Source organism: Charadrius vociferus, unplaced genomic scaffold (assembly GCF_000708025.1).
Source record: "Charadrius vociferus isolate BGI_N301 unplaced genomic scaffold, ASM70802v2 scaffold553, whole genome shotgun sequence".
NCBI lineage: Eukaryota > Metazoa > Chordata > Aves > Charadriiformes > Charadriidae > Charadrius > Charadrius vociferus.
In genome coordinates this window covers 2171065-2187184 of record NW_009647688.1, presented here as the reverse complement: position 1 = coordinate 2187184, position 16120 = coordinate 2171065, and the positions used below count along the sequence as shown (strand labels likewise).

The 16120-nt window shown below is 43.8% G+C and overlaps 1 protein-coding gene across 1 annotated transcript in view; it reads right to left on the bottom strand.

Moving 5' to 3' along the window:
* Nucleotides 1-163, bottom strand: part of CEBPA (CCAAT/enhancer binding protein (C/EBP), alpha) — a 2055-nt gene extending 1892 nt beyond the window's left edge. The window contains exon 1 of the mRNA XM_009881408.1: nt 112-163. Within this exon, the coding sequence (XP_009879710.1) occupies nt 112-163 (52 nt within the window). The remainder of the gene's footprint in view (nt 1-111) is intronic.
* Nucleotides 164-16120: the final 15957 nt, after the last annotated feature.

Genomic DNA, 16120 nt, shown 5'->3' with positions numbered 1-16120 from the left:
GCCCTGCTCAGCCGGAGCCCGGTGCGGTGCCGGTGCGGTGCGGTGCGGTGCCCGCGGGCTCTGGCCGTGCGCGGGAGGTGAACGCGCGGGTGTCCCCCCCGCTCCCCGCACGGATCGAGCAGGTAAAGTTAACGACAGTTTCCCCAGAGGCGCACACGGCCATCGCGGCCGGTGGCGGGCGCGGAGCGGTTCTGCAGAGAAAACCGACTCAAACAGCGATGGTTGGAGGAAAAAAAAAAATGCTGTAATTCTTAGTCCTGGATGTTCTGGTAAACCCCAAAACTTGGGACAGTAAATTCCTTGCTTGGAAAAAATGACTCAAACAGCGATGGTTGGAGGAAAAAAAAAAATGCTGTAATTCTTAGTCCTGGATGTTCTGGCAAACCCCAAAACTTGGGACAGTAAATTCCTTGCTTGGAAAGGGTTTGACAGATTCCTTGCAATTAAAAATATTTGACAAAGTCTTAAACAGGAAACAAAATGCCAGTGTACCAGGACCCCATGTTTTTGTATCACACAAGGCACACGCAAACCCGTTTCATGAGCAAAAGCAAGGCCAGCAGTCAGTTGCACCCTAGTATCCTCTCAGGAGAATGGATTCTGTAATTACAGCAGGGAAACATATTCATTTACAGACTACAGAATATACTTTTCACCTTCCACTATCAGCAGATAAAAAAAAATAAATTCTTTTTATATACAGTCAGTGTTTTCTAAAATTATACGTGTTGGCTTCAACGCAGCAGCAGTGCCTCGAAGGGGTGTTTCGGTGGCCCATGGGGGGCTGGAGCACTGTCAGAACAACCGAAACACAAGTAAGAAGAACTACGAACAAAGTCAGGCTACGGAGGAAAAGCCTCAAGTCTGTGAGAGGAGCGAGTTCCGGATGCCGCAGAGTGGAGAGTGAAATGTCCCCAGCCGCACCCGACTGTCCAAATCCTGCTGGTTCTCCGCAAGTGAACCCCTGCACAGAAAAGGACAAACCCACAGCCGGACTTTTGCCTGCTGGGAGGAACATCGTCTGGGATAGTAGCTGGCGAGCAGTTTGTACTCGGGGTTGTTGAAGGGCCTTATCCGACTCTGAAGTCGGCAGAAGCAGGAATAGGCCGTGGGCATTCCAAATAAAAGGTCAGTGCTGCATGAAAGAGCAGAAGCGTATAACTAAGTTTGTCATTTAATAACAATACCTACGCCTCTGTAGTCTTAAAACGCTCTCACATTTTATAATCATTCTGCAATTAAGGCCTAACCACATATTAAAAGAAATTCAAAGTAAATCAGAAAGTTTAGGATCAGATTCCATTCCTAATTACTGTAATTAACGAACAAGTCCCCACAGTTTAAAGACTGGTTTGCTCAGTATTTTTTTTTTTTACATAGACCCCTTTTATCTAAGTTAAGAACTTTTAAATAATCTCTTTTTACATGAAAACATAAATTCCTGTTCAAATTGTTTTAATATAGTATAAAACGAGGTTCCCAGACTTAAACAAATAAGACAATTCTTTGTCTTTTTATTGTCCCTCCTTCTCTGGAGGCAAATAAAATGTTTAGAAGCTGATCATCCCTCAGACAAGCACAAATGCGTATTTCCACATGCATCAATGGTGACTGATACCAAATATTTCAAATCTCATGTCAAGAGAAAACTTTCGTTCTCATTGCTTCAGTTACAGTGTGCCGGGGAGTTAATTTACCTAAAAGGGGAAGGACGGCTGTTGCACACTACGGATCCCCAAAACAGCGTGGCTGTCAACTCTTGAGGGTGCTATTCTTCCATCTCAAAGCCGATCTGGCTGTCTCGAGGCCCGGGGAGACGGGAGCAGCGCTCTGCAATTCAAAACACCACCAAAAGTCATTTACACGAAGTCAGCTGTGCTGGTTTCTGCTAGCAGGGAAGGAAACTGGATAGAAAAACATTATCGTGGAGGACTGTATCTGCTGTACAGAAGGGAATTTTGTGACTGTTACGAGTTTTTAATTGCACCAGAGCACTGAAACATCTTCATTTCACCTGGGCTCGGCTCCCGTGCTGTTCCCAGGCCTCTGACTCCCACGGGCTGCAACACGGGTTACCTGGCTACAGCATCCAGGCTGGCTCCAGAGGCTGCGTGGGCAGCACCGCGCTCTGCTTTCCGATCCAACAGCTCGGAAGCGTGTACAGAACATGGCATGTGGCAGCCCTGTTAAGGATCAGAGTGCTATTACACATTTATTTTACTACCTTGTTAAACTAGAATATTTCACTGCTGCTGACAACGCCACGGAGTGTCCCGTCTGCACGCAAAACTGCTTGGGGTGAATGAGGCACGGCCCGACCTCTCCTCTCTCCCACCTGCGGAAGGGGTCGGGGGGAAAGGAGACAGACTGGGCTATGGCAGGGACGAGCAGTGTGGAGCAGAAAGGACAGTGCGGCTGTCCTGGAAGTGACAAGGGGACATGATCCTCAGCTGGGCATCGCGCCGTGCCCCGAGTGCACCAGGGGAGCGGGCAGGGATGGCGCAGCACTAGTCTCCTATGCGGATAAAGAGCGATCCACCATCTTACTTCTTGTGGTGTCATGAAACACAAACTTCTCCCCACTCCTGTGTTTTCTGCCCCAGGGAGGGGAAACATGATACTGCACATAAAAGCTGCCACACATAACAATTTTCAAAGGAAAAGGCTTTATATGCCAAAGCCTTGGAGGCCGGCAGATCAGCATGCAGCACGGTATGACAAGTCAACCAGCACCTTCCCTTCAGCTGGGCAAGGCAGTTGGTGACTGATTACCATTTTTGATGTGCAGTTTGGTCCAATGACAGATGATTTAATTACTTACCATTACAGCTTTTCTCCTTTGGAGAAACACTGTTCACAACTCCAAGGTGAACCAACTCGAATCCATGCTATTTTCCTCTTCCCTTTCCATACCATTCCCCTTGTCTTCAGCGTCTCTGTGACCATGTCCTCAACCCTTGCTGTCCTTGTGCTCTACTGACTTGTGGCTCAGTCCTTTGCAATTACCAAGCTAGCTGACCGGGAGCATCTTTTCACTTCCATTTGCCTGATTACTGCTCACCTCCATTCAAATGGCGCTCATAACCCGATCTCTTTCCAGCTTGTCACCTGTAATCACGTACAATCAGTCTGCGAAGTTGGAAGTGGTTTATCCATTCACAATTCTTCCATGGTTCATGACCCATTACATACATAGTTCCTCTTTTATAGTTAGGACCATATTTCACTGACCATATTCATGGTGCCCAGAACATTCCAAATGCTTTTCAGATACAGGATTAAGTTCTGTTTCAAAGAACGTACCACAATACTACAAAGAAATACCACAAAAAAAGGCTGTGAGAGTATTGCTCCTCACCTCTCACCACACTGTGTTCTTCTGCAGCATTAGGCCATCGCTTTTGCCTCAAGACTTCCCTGAATCATGTTTACAATTCTTCTACTGGTATGCACCAGTTATCCCTTTGCTCAATATTTGGCCTATCTGTAAATCATCCATTTTCTCTCTAGTCTTTTACCCAGACTAAACAATAACCTCCCTTCTTTCACACCTGAATTTACTTTCCAATCTTCTATCTACCTCACAAACTTGAGTGGTTTCTCTCATCATGAGTAGCTCACGATCTTTAATTCATTCACACTTACACCTCCCTGGGAGCTGGAGCAGTGGTGTTTGTCTCTCTTTCACAGCTAGAGAGCCGGGATGACTTGCCAAGGCCACACAAGAAATAAGTAGCAAAGCTGAGAATTTCCCCTCTCCTATGGCCTGAGCTAGTATCACAACCAACGAGCGTGCACAAGTTTGACTACTGTTCCCCTACAAATGAGACACTGTATTTTTCATACGCTTCCGTGCTATTTTTAATTTATTTTTTTTAATGGAAAAGTTAAATTAAGTTTTATCTTGTAACACATTTATTTCTGAAGTGAACTGCCAAGAAAATGTCATTCTTCTCTTTTTGATTTTTGCCATTGTATCCTTAAGGGATCATATAGGAAATACAGCTGCTTTTTTTTTTTTTTCTAGACCCTACCTCTAGTCTATTGAATTAAAGACTCTCATTGATCTGAACAGGAACTGGTGCAGCCCCTTCACTGGCGTACAAATTACGCAGCAGAACGGTAGTAGAGTAGTTATGGTATCCCAAACTCAGTTCACAACTCTGCTTTTAGGGGCAGTGTTCTCAAAATACTCTCTGAAGATTATAAGTCTCAGAGTATGGCTGGCTACTTCTCACGGCATCATCCAAGATGTAATCCAAAAATGAAGATTTAACTTCCTTGTAAATCCAAAAAACTGGAGCATAGCTTGTACCTGTGTTTGCACACAGGTGACACCAACTTCAGGCATTTAATTTAGATGCTCTCAAAGTGACTACATGAGCTACACAGGGAACTTAGGCTCACAAATCTCAGTGTCCTGAACTGCACCTAAAACTAGATACCGAAATAACAGGGTCTCGATAGTCTTGTGATGCATAAAGTCAGCTGGACGGCACACCTGGGTTGGCATCACTATTTAACAAAATCCTGTTGGTTAGAGCAGTAGCATCACCTCACTTGAATGAGCAATTCACTCCGATACCCAAAGTCAACCATGATTATCAGCTCCTCCCCAAAATGCTCATTTGCAATACTCACTAAAGTAGCAGCTAAGGCTGAGCACGTCCATTGGTAACTGTTCCAGAGCACACCTATGTGAACGCTGCAGTGTCAGAAGAAAACACTGTGTTTCTCTGTTATACATGTGTTCTGACTTTGCATTAATCCTTTGAAAATATTCACGTAGTCGTCCTGTAGCATTATTCACAGCTGTTCTTTTAACGCAAACGGTAGTTTATTGGGGTAAGCATAACTTTGGCAATGTGTAAGGAGACCATGCGTAGTCAGTCCCAAATCATCCAGTTTTCAGAAGGTACATTTACAAAGATGGGTTAATGCGTTTTGGGAAGGCTACTCAAGTATCGAGGAACCTTGCCACTGACTTAGATGTTACTTTTTGCTGACCTCAAAAGACTTTCAAAAAGAAGATGGCACAGCATGGCTCAGGCTTCATCAGTCTTCCTAAGTAGTTCTTGTTTGCACTGTGGACATTATTCTGGGAGTATCTCCAAAAATAAAATAAAAGGATTTCTATTATGGAAATAACAAAATATGTTAGGCACTTTCCAGAAGTATAGAAAAAGACCCTCTGCTACACAAAGAATTTATAATCAGAAGAACAAGATATGAAAAGTGAGAGTGATGGGACTGGAAGGGAAGAGGAAGACTGTTATAAAAATAGATTCATGCCATTTCTTAATTATGTCTTTTAGTACGTGAAACATCCTGTCATAAAACTTAGTTCCTGACATGGACCAAGTTCTATGTTCTCATCCTCTCTAAATCAACTTCACTCCCCTTTAGGGGAGATTGTTACGAGGATCAAAATTACTTAAAGAGTAAAAACGTGGTAAAAAGTTGCATTCTGCAGTATAGTACGGCTACGCAAACCTCATGCTGTCGTTCCACAGACAACCACATCGCTGAATCCACAGCAGGCTTCTGCGGGATGAGAACTGCACGAGGCCCCCCAGAGAACGCAAGGATGTGGTGGGCTGTTTACACTTCTCTTACATCGAAGCTGCTGTGTGATTCACAAGTCAGACCATGCGATGCCCTCACTACCCAGCAGCTCGTAGGTTTTGATTTCCAGCCTGCAAATATTTGATGCTCCAAGTATCTATGCAACTAAGGACTAAGACCTGTAAATACGAAGGTAACACACCTTTGGTGCAACCCTTCTTTTATTAATGTCATAAAGCATTTGACTTCAGTGGCAGAATGGTTTGGGGCCACACTTGACTTATACTTTAAAATGTCAGGTTTTATAAGTATTGACTCTATACTAATAGAAAGCACTTTTACCGCTCCGTGTGGATGCCATCTTCTATCTGAAAATTTTACCTCCCTGGTGAGCTAAACTCGGCTTTCTCTAATTATCGCACTGCCAGCCCAGGGATTACTGGCATGAGTAATCTAAGCAGGAGTTGGCCTACTAAATGAAAAATGTCAAAGCCGGCGAGAGGGAAGGGAGTCACAAGGAAGCCCTGCAAAGTTCTTAGAGTCACTCCGTGACATCACCAATGAATCCAAACCGGGATCAAAGTAACCGCCAGCAGCGGGAACAACAGACGCACTGAGGAAGGAAGCAAGTCAGAGGCAACCTCAGCTTGAAAACGATCACAGTTTTGTTATCAGTTTCAAGCTAATAATAGCGGTACTTCTGGCATCAGAATTTCCCCGACTCCCCCAAGAATAACCCCTGCACAAAGACGAGGCTCCAGAGGCAGCTCACACTTTGGAGCTGGCGTCCAGCGCTGAAGTTCCCGTCCGCCGCACGTCGACCCTGCCGCAGAGCCATTTCACCGCAAGACCGACCACGCAGCAGGCGGATGGGGCAGCGCCGGCTCTCCTGCAACCGCTGGTGGGTGACGTGAGAAATGGCCCTTCGTTCCCTGTGGGGATTCCAAAGGTGACTGGAAAACATCCAGCGAAAGGGCCCGTCAGTCCTGCCCGCGGGGGTGACCCCTGTTCTGCCTCCGGAGCCTTCACAGGAGGAGAGGCGGCGCACAGCGGCGCGCAGCACGGCAGTTCTGTTCGGAGAAATAAGGAGACATTACTCACCACCGCAGGAGCTCCACAAGACCTTCGCATTTACATTTTTCTGTTCAAACTGGAATCTTACGCTTTAGGTAAAACAAGTCGTTATCTTAAGTGCTATAAGAGTTAATCACCAACCAGGTGAGTCTAACGATCAGGAGGTTTTTCCTGAAAGGATCATGGTCCCATAAAAACCTAGAAACTAAAGAGCGGAGGTTACAAGGACATTGCAAAGTTTTAGAGCAAACAGGGCTGGCTACCTCAAGTTATGGCGCTTGGAACAAACCATTCCTTCGGCTTAGTTTTTAAAGGCAGCTGACAGCCGAGCTACAGAGTGCTTTAAATAAATATTATCAGAATTCATATGAATAAAATCAGAAGACTTCTTTTGAAGGAAGCCATCGTCTTTTCCATTCATTTTATGGAAGGATAAAAATGCTATTTTGTTTGCAATAACGTTTCAGGAAGTAAAAAGCCAGAGACAGTGCTAGGCTGTGCGCAAGATGTTGTGGTTGCTAAATCCCCAGAAAGCAATGCTGAAAAGGCACTGCCCTTCAGCAAGGAGGTACCAACAATGCCCTGTGACTTACACGGCCATATAGTTAATAGTGGAGCGACGTATAATCAAAGCTAATCATTCAGCAAGAGCCCAGGGCTGGGAGGTTTCTAATTCCAAACAAAAAGCCCTTGCGAACTACTTGTGTTTCTAAGTAAAAAATGAGCCAGCTATGAATTGGGTTCCCATACTGCAAAAATGTCTTTTTTTTTTTTTTTTCTTCTACCGCTGTAATTAAAGATAGGAAATGGGAATAAGTTTTGGGAGTCTAAATTATTCACTCTGAATAATTCTTTCAGGCCTAAACAATTATACTAGATGATAATTTTATGCAAATTACACATCATATATTAGTATGAGCATAAATCCTACATTCCTTAACAACAACATTCTATTAATGGGGAACATGAGCAGTACAAACTGCTCACCTTTATGACATAAACATGGTAAATACAACACAAAGTGAAATTTAACATGGCAAAGTAAAATTTAATTTTAGAAAAATAACTCCTATATTCTTTACAAGCAGGCAAAAATTCCAGGTTTTTAATCACAAGTTGCATGGTTCTAAAAAGCATTCACGCTACAGGTTTTAGCGTTGGGTGTGGCAGTAGTGCATTTTATTTTACTGAAATGTATGATTTTAAAGGGAAGAGGAAGATTTAAAAACCTGCGTGCGGAAGAACCCCCAGCATGGCGAGGATGGGTCTGTGCTGGCTGTCTGCTGTCTGATGCCCAGCTGCCAAAAGAGGAGAGAGAAGTGGAGCTGGCGCAGACCCCGCTGCTCCCTGTCAGGGAGGCGACTGCCGCGTCACCACAGCCACCGCAGCTGGTGTTTAGGTCGGATAAGACAATACAGCTGATACTGGGTCAGTATTTACCATTAAAAAAGGGGCTATTCCACAGCAGCATGGATGTTCTGGGGCCTTTTAGAAAGGCTTAGTAGATGGCAATATTTATATAACTAAGTGCAGGGCTTATGGCCGATTTACATTTAACGTAAGTTGTCAAGAGATCTTTTGCATCTATGGTAGGGTCTAGACCACATAGGAATTACTTTTCTCCGTTATTAATAAACTGAAAAAAACATCACTTACCCAGCTCAGCACGTCTTTGATAAAAGTTTGAGGCTCCCGTTTCCGTCTTTTCTGTGGGCGTGCAAGACACTGTGGGTCCCTGTCCACAGCTGCCCCTTGTAGGCAGCTGTGCTGACTCCACTGCCTGTGCACAAACGGACGCCTACGTTTCATGGAAGGCAATCAAACCCTAAATATCTGTGTCCCTATTATGGGACACAGATAAATGCCCCAGCTGTGGGAAATGCTGCAGGTAGAGCTCAGATGGTCTGTCACATAACTGCAAACTCGGTCTGCAGGAAGGCAGGCTGTGCCCCCGACCCCGTACCCGTTTGTTTCAGCGGGCTCAGAGCTGTTCAGTCAAATCTCCTTTGCAGCACTGAAGTATGTCCTTGGGTCTACACATTTCGGTAAGGGCTAAAAAAAATATCCATCTGATGGTAGGGTATCATAACAAGTGACAAATAAAATTTTAAGCCTACCGAAAACCTTTCCAGAAATCTGTTTAAAAACACTCAGAAAGAAAGTAAAAGCATGCACGCTCTTCAGTTCTCCTGTAGCTCAGCTACCAACGCTGCTATGGCATGAGGTACCCGAGAGCTGCCTGGGAACTCTCACTAAACTGCCGGCACAGGTAGTGTGCCCACGCGCCATGAAAGCCAGAGACATACAGACGGTTTCAGGATATGCTGCAGTATGCCCTCCCGATGCCGTACACTAGTGTTGAATAATGTCCCTACATTAAGGCAGCATTCGCACAAATCAGGTATTGTCACAAACTTTGTGCTCAAGGCATTTGTGCCGCGGGCTTTCCAGTTACTTTCCAGTTACTTTCCAGTTACTAGGCACCAGCCCAGCACAATATCCCGGGTTAGGTTGTTAGCAGTGTGGTAGTCTCCCATAGCCAGACTTCTTCGGGACTGGCTGCCTACGTGCATATTCCCGCCAGGACAACACGCTCACCTGCCTGCACTCATCCTGTCTTCATTTTGTTTATGGGGAGGAAAAGACCACCACGTGCGCTACACTCCTCAGTTTTGTCCCACGACGTCAAAGGGCTTTACACACTAGGAAAAAGAGGACGGACGTGAGGTGAAAGGTACACATAAACAACGAACCTCGAAGAATTCCATTTCCTGGTAAGCAAAGTCCTTTTCTCCTACTGCCAAACCACATTTCCACCAGGACTGTGGGTGACTTCAAAGCAACACCTATAGTCCCTGGAGGAGGACCTCAAAAACCTGGGCAAACGGTGGTGACTTCGACCACATTCGTTGTGCGCTTTGAAGGTTTCTACGATTGTGTACACCTCAGTAAAGTCCTCTTTGGAATGTGTGTGTTCAGCAAATATCGTGTGCACAGAGAAAGAGTCATCAGGGAAGCCACCGCGCTTTGGTAGAGCGAGTCTCGGTCTCTGCCAAGTGGCTGCTGGCATTATCTTGATTGCCAGTGCACATGCAGCACTGGGAGTCCGCGAGAGCAGGTTCAGTATGTTTGGAAGTGTTTGGTGTTCCCATCAACTTTTCCTGTGCACGTTACTCTTTTTGTCCCATATTTTCACAGACAGGCTGTTCCCCTCCCTCTAAGTCACCGACATCAACGTTGTTGGAATATCGCTGATGCTGAATTCTTCCCTCAGGCAACATTCCTGATCATTTTAGTTGGTGTCTTAATTGTGTAAGAACTTCTGACCAAATAAATCATGCCTGATGCAGGATCCCCCCCCCCCCAACAGCTAGACAACTCGGAATGAGGAGAGTTTCCTCTGTACAGAGATTTGCTGAGCTGGTTTTTAAGGCCGGTGGGGCGCAGGAACATGCCCTCAAAGGACATAACGCTTCTCCTGACTATCAGAGGGCAATCTGGTCTAGCTACTGCTGAGAGGAGAGAAAAGCAGATGAGCCCTTCTCCAGTGACGCTGTTGTCCCTGGGCCTTGCTACCAAAGTGGCTTTTTCTACAACTTTGGCTGCAGTGTTCATATTCAATAGACCCCCAACACTGGCGTGTGTCTGGCAACCTCGCTATGACAGAGCTGTTCAGGCGCCCGCAAGTGTGAGGGTAACGGCGTTGTTCTCCCGGGCGTCTATAGCATGTTAGACGGCACGTGGAGACAAAGATCAGAGAGGTGGGCCCTGTTCTTCTTTGGAATTTGCATCCATTTCAGGAGGCAGAAAAAGAAAAACCAGTTAACTCACCAAACACAGAGAATCGACTTTCTGGAAGGAGGGGGGCACTGCTGAGGTAAGTGCTTCTCTCCTTTTCTGTTGGGGACGAGGGACAGCCCCTACTTGCCTGACCAAAGTATCGCTGTCACTGATGATCTAGCACAAAATTCTCCTAGCTGTTAGTAGCAGGAGGTCAATGACGGACAGGCTGTTCATTGCCAATACGCTTTCCCAAATTGTCCTCCCACCTATTTTGTGTGATCCAGGCACAAATAACTCATTTTCTATTCCCTTCTATGAACAGAAGTGAGGCAGAGTAAACAGTCAGGTGGACTATCCCCTGCCAGGTGACAAGCTCTTGGTTTCTTTTTTCTTTTCAAGTGGCTGTTCACTGAGCTTTTTATGGTATTTCAGAGGTCATATAGGCTGCAGGGAATAATAAAGCCATCGATAAGAAAGAAGTTTGTGTCCTCATTCTCCCAACACCGCGGGACTGAAGAAGAAACACAGCTACGCCTCTCCGATTTCACTGCTTTTCTGGAAGGGCGTTTATTTTAGGCTTCTGTTCTGAAGAACCATTTTGAAATCTGGATAAAATTCATGCCTAAAACTATTTACACTTCTTGATATGATATGAGTAAGGTGAAGTTCTTCACTAGAGTATACCCCGTGACAAATAATGCCCTAGTAATTATGGGTGGGGATTTTCATGCGGTGACTGATGATGCCTTGGAAAAGAGCCATGGCACTGTGCATTCAGAAGCTAAGCTATCTAAATCCTTGCAGACCTCATTTATGCTTTTGGGAATATAGGACAGGTGTGGCAGTTACTAAACCTGGATACTTGAGAATTCACCTCTTATTCCCAGGTGTGGGCCATTAATTCTCGCTCAGACTTGTTCAGTTCTAACAAGTCTCTTTTGAACCAGATTTTATATGTTCACATACACACATACGATACATAGCATTTTCCTTTCAGTCCATTTATCTACTTTGTTTTTACTCGTCTTTAGCTATGCAGCCTCACCTTACCGAACATCTTACATACACACGGCAGCAAACCCCAATATTGATCAGTGGGAGTCTACAAATCCCTGTCGCGTTCTGTAGATACCAGAAGACTCACAGTTTGCACTGTTTAGTACAATTACTGACGAAGCTCAGGTAAAACTGAAGCCAAGCCCCAGTGAAATCCACAACGGCTATACCAATTTTAACTGGATCGCTAGACAGCAGAGCAAAGCCAGAGAACGCTCACATACGAACAGACGTTGATAGAGACTGTAAAATTCTGTAAAAAAAAAACTGTAAAGGAACGTGGCACTCCTTCTTTTTGTTAGATGCCCTTCCAGAAATCTGAACACTCTGGGGTAATGCGACACACCTAGAGCCTCCTCCCAGACCAGGCATTCTTCAGGGACACACTTGGTATTTTCAAACTTAAACACCTACAAGAAAGCATCTCATGCCCTATTCTGATATTTCCATAGAAGGTCACAGATAGTATCCCCAGCTGCTTGGCTCACTTCGAAGAGACTTGTGGCTATTGAACACTAATGTGTACCTGGTCATCTTTATTTAGTTAGAATACGTTGGTCATCTAAGAAGTCCTCTGGAATACCTTGAAGAGAGGGGATGATACATGTTAAATTTTGAAAAAGCACACATTTTTGTGACAGTATTTTTATGTGCAGAGAATTGTCACACGATGACAAAGGATTACGCGGAGTATTGAGACAGCTGCCTACCTCCAGTCCCTCAAGAGGCCACCGCTGTAGTGGTACACTTCTCGGATCAAAGTACATCTTCTTCTGAAATGACACTGGTATTGGAGAACCTGGGTGGATTTGGCTTGAAGCAAAAATTCCTGACAGCATGAGGGATAAGCATAGGCTGGGTAAGAGTTTCACTAAAAAATAAATTTGACATCAACAAGTATTTTGTAGCTACGAAAGAGAAGCCTCTGATATGTGACTGTTAATGAACCCAGCCTACTAACCAGAGTAACAGACAAAAAAGTGAGACTTGCAAAAATGGGCACACCTTTACCTATGCAGCTGGCTAATTCTAAAAGTGAGAGCTAAAAGTTTCTGATTAAAAAGTTTAACTTCCCGATAACGGCATGAAGCAAAAATACGGCAATTATGGAATTAAATCTCAGGACACTAGATGAAACCAGTCCATCAGGCATGAAGTATCAGTCCCCCACATCAAACTGTGGCTGGAGAGAAGTGTGGCATATAACACCTATAAAAGTGATAGTTTGGGTTTCTAGTAAAAGCGATCATCGATATATTAGTCTTCTCGGACATGGTAAGATTCCTGTGTTCGCCTGGTTCATTTTGCTATCACCGAACAGCTCTCTTTTTTTGTTGGTTTTTTTTTTTTCCTCCTCCCTTTGAGAAACATTCCCTTTATTCTGCCCATGTAATTGAGTTAATCTCTTTTCAGAAACCAGTATGAGTAACTCTGGATAGCTGGATAACCGATAACTTTAATGTTTTGATAACTGCAAATAAGGGAAGTAGTACTAGAAGATGCAGAACTAGAAACTGGAAATACTTAGTTGCAGGACTTATAAGCTGCACAGAGAGAAAGAACAAAGGCATTGGATTTTTCCTGTAAATGAACTCCAGGCAGTGTTACAATAAAATGGATGTTTGCTATTAGAACAGAATGGCTTCTTTCTTTACTCAGTATTTTCTAGAACAAAAGCGCTGCAACTTTCCAAGGCTACAGTGAGTCAGTGCTAGAATTAGAAGTCTGATCCTGAAATAGCGGTCACCACTAAGCAATGTTTCCTCTCCTTTCTCCTCACCTATTCAAAAAGGCTACCTCTGACGAATCATCTATTAATAGACAAGTTTCTACCATTTAAATTATTAAATCAGATTGAAAAAAAACACTCAGAAATTCTGTGCTTAACAAGTATAAGCTTTTTCAAACAGAGGTATTCATAATGCTTTTTCTTTCTGAATTTTATTTCTTTGAAATATACCCAAATTCCTGATAAATGAAACTCAGCAATCCTTCTGCTTTCTGAAGCTTTTATAACCTCAGCTCTGCAAAATTTAGATTTCTAACAATAGAATTTTCGTCTTGGTGCAGGTCAGTCCTGAATGCAAAAAGTAATTCTTGTAATACCAAAATGCAAGGGCTACTAAGAGGAGGGAGGTTTGCAATAAGATCACTAGGGAAAACCTCTATTACAGACTTTGTGTTTCTGGGATATTCCTGAAATAATGTCATCTGCTTGGTGATCATAAGGAATGCAACCATATTCAGAGAGTCTTTCTATCCAGTTTTGAACAAGTCTAGGTTGAGAGAATAGGGGCAGCAGTTGCCAAGAAAAGCTTTTATTTTGTTACAGTGCATTTGCCCTCAAATACATTAACACACTGTACACCACAGCTTGGAATGGCGTGGTTTTACCTAAGGGGCCTATTTATTTCCACTTGCAAAATATATCTACAAATACATTTATTTTCCTCTCTTCTAAATTACTGGAAAGGAAATGACCGACTTTTCATCAAGAAGAATTCAAAGGCATGGATGTTAGACCAGAGGGAAAAGCGACACGGTACCATCGTGTGTGCAAAGTATACCTTTAACAGAAATTGGCAAGTCTGAAGTGAAAAATCCGGTGAAGGCTTCCTCATGAGGGAAATAGAGGCAAAGAATTGAATGCCTTCAGAAAAACATATTTTTTAAAGGACTCGGGCACAACAGAAGTGATTCAAACACTGACAAAAGAGTTTTCACACTGTAAGTGGAAGACTGCAGAGAACTTCTAAAATGTTTTTGTAAGTGTTAAGGGAACATACTGTGTGGGTAATAAACAGGGACATTTAACCCAACGGGTTCCTCTCCCCTTTACACCTTCTGCCTTCGGTTCCCACAGTTTCTATTCCTCAATAGCCTTTCTGCCTCTGTGATTTGCTGTAGATTACTTGAAGTCGCTGAATACCCGTGTAATTTTCTTCTGGGACTGGACTCTTTTAAGAATCATGAGACTGGATTATGCACCTGAAAATAAGATACTATTACAATATTATCTATAGCCGTATAGGTAGACTGTTGCTATAGGAACACACCTGGAACTGGGGTGAAAAGGACTCCATCCCAGCAGGGACCAGCCTGTTTGCAACACCCGACTCCAGAGCTACTGCACAGCTCACCCAACTTGTCAATAAGCAGGTAAAGGGTGTATTTCAAGGCCACATCTCAAGAGCAGCTGCCCATGTATTTTTCTGATTACTTTTTAGATCGCTTCCATCATGTTGTATTTTCACCGTGATGCTGTGGGCACAAAAATTATCCTGCAAACACTAAGGTACACTGTCTGATGATTTTCTTCTAATAGGATACAATGCCAACCAAGCGCTGGAGCGCCTTATGTGTGTGGAATTATACGTGAGCTTTAATGTTTAAAATACTCAGACTCTGTGAGAATAAGTTGGTCTACATTTTATTTTCTTCAGCTTTCTTTGATGAGGATTAATGAATGAATGCTCATAAAGTGCTCTCAAATCCAAGGAAAGCACTCTAAGAGCACACACTTACTTAACTATTGTGAGCAAAGGATAATGTTTAATGCTTACCTGGAATTTCTCTCTAGCCATGGATGAGATCCATCTGTCTAGATGGATGAGTCATTGCCACAGAAAACGTAACAGTTTCAACTGAGAAACAGAAAAACATTAGAGATGTTAAAACACATACTCGATGACTGACAAGGAAAAGTATCTTCATGGTAACAAGACCAGTAAAACTGTTTGACCAGACTAATCCCCAGAATTCTTCTGCAAATGTGGTTTATTTTCCACAGGGCTTTACAAAAACAACAACAAACCCCCCATACAACATCAGCCAGCCATAAAAATGGCAAATAGAAATAATTATATCTACATTACCGAGCTCTGCAACTGTGTTTACAAATCTGACTCTTCTCACTTCTTTTGCAGACATGAAACCTTTCCCCGAGCAGGTCTATGTGCTGAACTGGAGTAGCACACGGCTTGGTACTTACTCCCTTTGCATTTAAACAAAAGCTACTTTTTCCTCACAAGTGTTTTCACTGTCTGCACACCTAAACTTGTTCCAAACCTGCTTGCCTTATAAGCAGTCGATTTTCAGAACTGCCCACTGCCCAACACACACCGACGTACTGAAGTGCCCGTTCCCCCTTGACGAGCTATAAACTCACCCCGCACACATACAGCTTCGGACATGTGAGCTTATGTATTTTTATACCGCGCTTGTTTCGACAGAACAAAGGTGATGAGAACCAAAGGGTCTGGAAAGTATGAAGGGCCAAAAACATTCTCTGCTGAAAAGTATTTTATAATAATGAACATACAGCAGTGAACCGATGCATCATGTTCCTATGACATTTAACTCCATGATCTAGACGTTTTCTGATCTGTCAGCGTTTCACTTTTTGTTCGAAAAGGAAAATTAGCTAATAATCTATGAGATTTAGGACGTTGCCGTAATTGCTGTTGTCAAGAGAACAGTTGAGATTTTTTATTCCATGCGTTTGGCACTCCTTCCACCGCATCTCAGAACACCCCACAGAGGCAACCACCGGGCAGGTAGATGGAGATACACTGCCAGCTGCTAATTAACAGCCCAGGAGCAGTGAAGAGACGCCAATCGGGACGGAAACACACCGCCATCT